The sequence below is a fragment of the Trichechus manatus genome, unplaced genomic scaffold (genome assembly GCF_000243295.1).
Source record: "Trichechus manatus latirostris isolate Lorelei unplaced genomic scaffold, TriManLat1.0 scaffold00137, whole genome shotgun sequence".
Taxonomy (NCBI): Eukaryota; Metazoa; Chordata; class Mammalia; order Sirenia; family Trichechidae; genus Trichechus; species Trichechus manatus.
Window position 1 is genome coordinate 138,698 of NW_004444073.1, and position 2,614 is coordinate 141,311.

At 36.9% G+C, this 2,614-nt stretch overlaps 1 protein-coding gene across 1 annotated transcript in view; it reads left to right on the top strand.

The window, feature by feature from the left end:
• SFRP4 (secreted frizzled related protein 4) overlaps positions 1-2,614 on the top strand; it is a 9,711-nt gene that overhangs the window by 4,377 nt on the left and 2,720 nt on the right. Inside the window, exon 4 of the mRNA XM_004385297.2 lies at positions 252-450. Coding sequence (XP_004385354.1) covers positions 252-450 — 199 coding nt within the window. The remainder of the gene's footprint in view (positions 1-251; positions 451-2,614) is intronic.

Genomic DNA, 2,614 nt, shown 5'->3' on the forward strand with positions numbered 1-2,614 from the left:
CCTGGTTGTCTATTTGCTTTGCTATCTTGTAGTCTGATTCAGAACTTTGAAGCCAATGTGGACAACATGGGAGGCCTTACATTTAACATATGATTGTGTGGGCCTTGTTTGCCTTCATTTGGGCAGTTTGGACATGACCATAATTACAGGAGTGATTTTTTTAGACAGGCTCAGCAGTTGATGTGAATTCACCATCTCTACTTTTTTCTCCAAAGGCTTCAAGGACACTTATGTCGATTTTTAAATTACAGTTATTCATGCCAAAATAAAAGCCGTGCAGAGGAGTGGCTGCAATGAAGTAACTACCGTGGTGGATGTGAAAGAGATCTTCAAGTCCTTATCACCCATTCCTCGAACTCAAGTACTGCTCATTACTAATTCTTCCTGCCAGTGTCCACACATTCTGCCACATCAAGACGTTCTCATCATGTGTTACGAGTGGCGCTCAAGGTAGACACTCTGCACACTGCTTATTAAAATGAATCTCACTTAGCATTCATGATTTAAATACAGTGCCAACATTTCCTTACAAAGTAGCTTCAGTATATGCCTCTTAAGGAATATCATATCTCCTAAATATCAATTGTTTACTCACGTTATTGTTTGTAAGTAGCCATGAAGTTGATTCTGACTTATGGCGACCCAGTGTGTTGCAGAGTACAGCTGTGCTCCATAAAGTTTCCAAGGCTGTGACCTTTTGGAAGCAAATCGCCAGGCCTGTCTTGCAAGGCACCTCTGGGGGGATTCAAACCACCAAGATTTGGCTAGTAATCGAGCACTTAACTGTTTGTGCCACCCGGAGGCTCCATTTGCTCATAGAATTAAGGATAAATAGAAATATGAGTATTTGAATGAAAATTTTAAGAATCAATTTCGGAAGTCATTATGTGGTTTCAAAAACTTACACACAGGTAAATTGCTTTGAATAAAAACAATTCTGTTCAAATCAATCTTAACATGGAAAACACTGAATTTTTTTTTTAAGCCTCCTTAATAGAGATCCCTGGAGCCCTGGTGGCGCAGTGGTGAAGCACTACACCTGCTAACCAAAAGGTTGGCAGTTCAAATCCACCAGTTGTTATTGGAAACCCTGTGGGGTAGTTCTACTCTGTCCTATAGGGTCACTATGAGTTGGAACCGACTCAACAACAACGGGTGTGTGGGGACAGAGTGGCACAAACAGTTTGCAGCTTAACTACTAACTGAAAGGTTAGTGGTTCAAATCCAACCAATGGAGCCTCGAAAGAAAGACCTGGTGATCTACTTCTGTAAGACTACAGCCATTGAAAACCCTATGGAGTGCAGTTCTGCTCTGACACTCATGGGGTCGCCATGAGTTGAAATCGATTTGATGGCAATGGATTTGGTTTTTACATTAATAACTTACACATCAAGTGAGGATAGCCACTTGAGACTACAGTTCCATACATTTTTCTTATATACACTTGTTTGTTTGCTGGAGCATCACACACACACACACACCCACACACACACTCATGCACACATATACTCAACACACACATATATATACCCATATCTCTGGTTGAGAGTGTTTCTCTCCCCACATCTCTTTCCTTGGAACCTGATTATATATCTGTGTATTCCTTAAAGATAAAAGTAAAAATCTTCTGTCCAGGTTCCAGGATAGGTCCTGTTATGCTTCTCCAGGCGTGTTACTCATTTTTATGTAACAAGTTGTCTTCCCTTTGATTCTTTGCTATTAATGTTCATCTGTTTCTTCTCGATACAGCTCAAGACTGTTCCTCAAAAAAAAGCCTTCTGAAACTGACTTCACTTGAAAAATTTCTTATTCTGTATCTTATCAGTTGATCCCTTTTTCTGTTTATAAGTTGTCTCTTTAAAGAAGCAGTCACTGCTCCGGGCTAGTTCTTGCATGGTGTTTGTATCTACTGCCTTACTCAATGCAGTTTTGGAGATGCACCAGGCAGCTAGTCATTACATTCTATTTGGACAGATGAATGGATTATTAAAAAAAAATAGCAACTAAATAGCAACTTTCATGTCAGCTTTCCCAAGTTAGCATGTAGGTTTAATGTAATTCTGATCAAAATCCCAGTAAAAAATCTTTTGGAGGATTGGCAGTTATGTCTTCACAAGTGATACTAATGATTATTTGGAAAAAGAAACAAGTAGGGCATGTAAAGGAAATTTGAAAATAAGAGAGATGAGAGAAAATATGCCCTATGAGACATACAAAACTGGTGTAAAACTACAGTTGTTAAAACCATATAGTGCAAGAATAGACACATAGATAAATAAAGCAGGAAAATTTCTTGAAACAGAGTTTAATGCATGTAAGAATTTCTTTTATTAATAAATGGTATTGGAAATATTTTTATTTGGAAAAATAGTACATGTTTTCAGATATCATACTATAAAGTAAATTTAAAATGGATTAAGAGATAAATTTTTAAAAATACAATCAAAGAGATAAAATTAGATGAATTAAATATGTGATATCTGAATGGCAAAATACATTACATAAAAATAACGCAAGAAATTATAACAGAAAGTATGCATACACATATTTGACCACATAATATTGTATACATAAATATCCAAATAAAATCTGAAAAAACAATATTGGCAACAG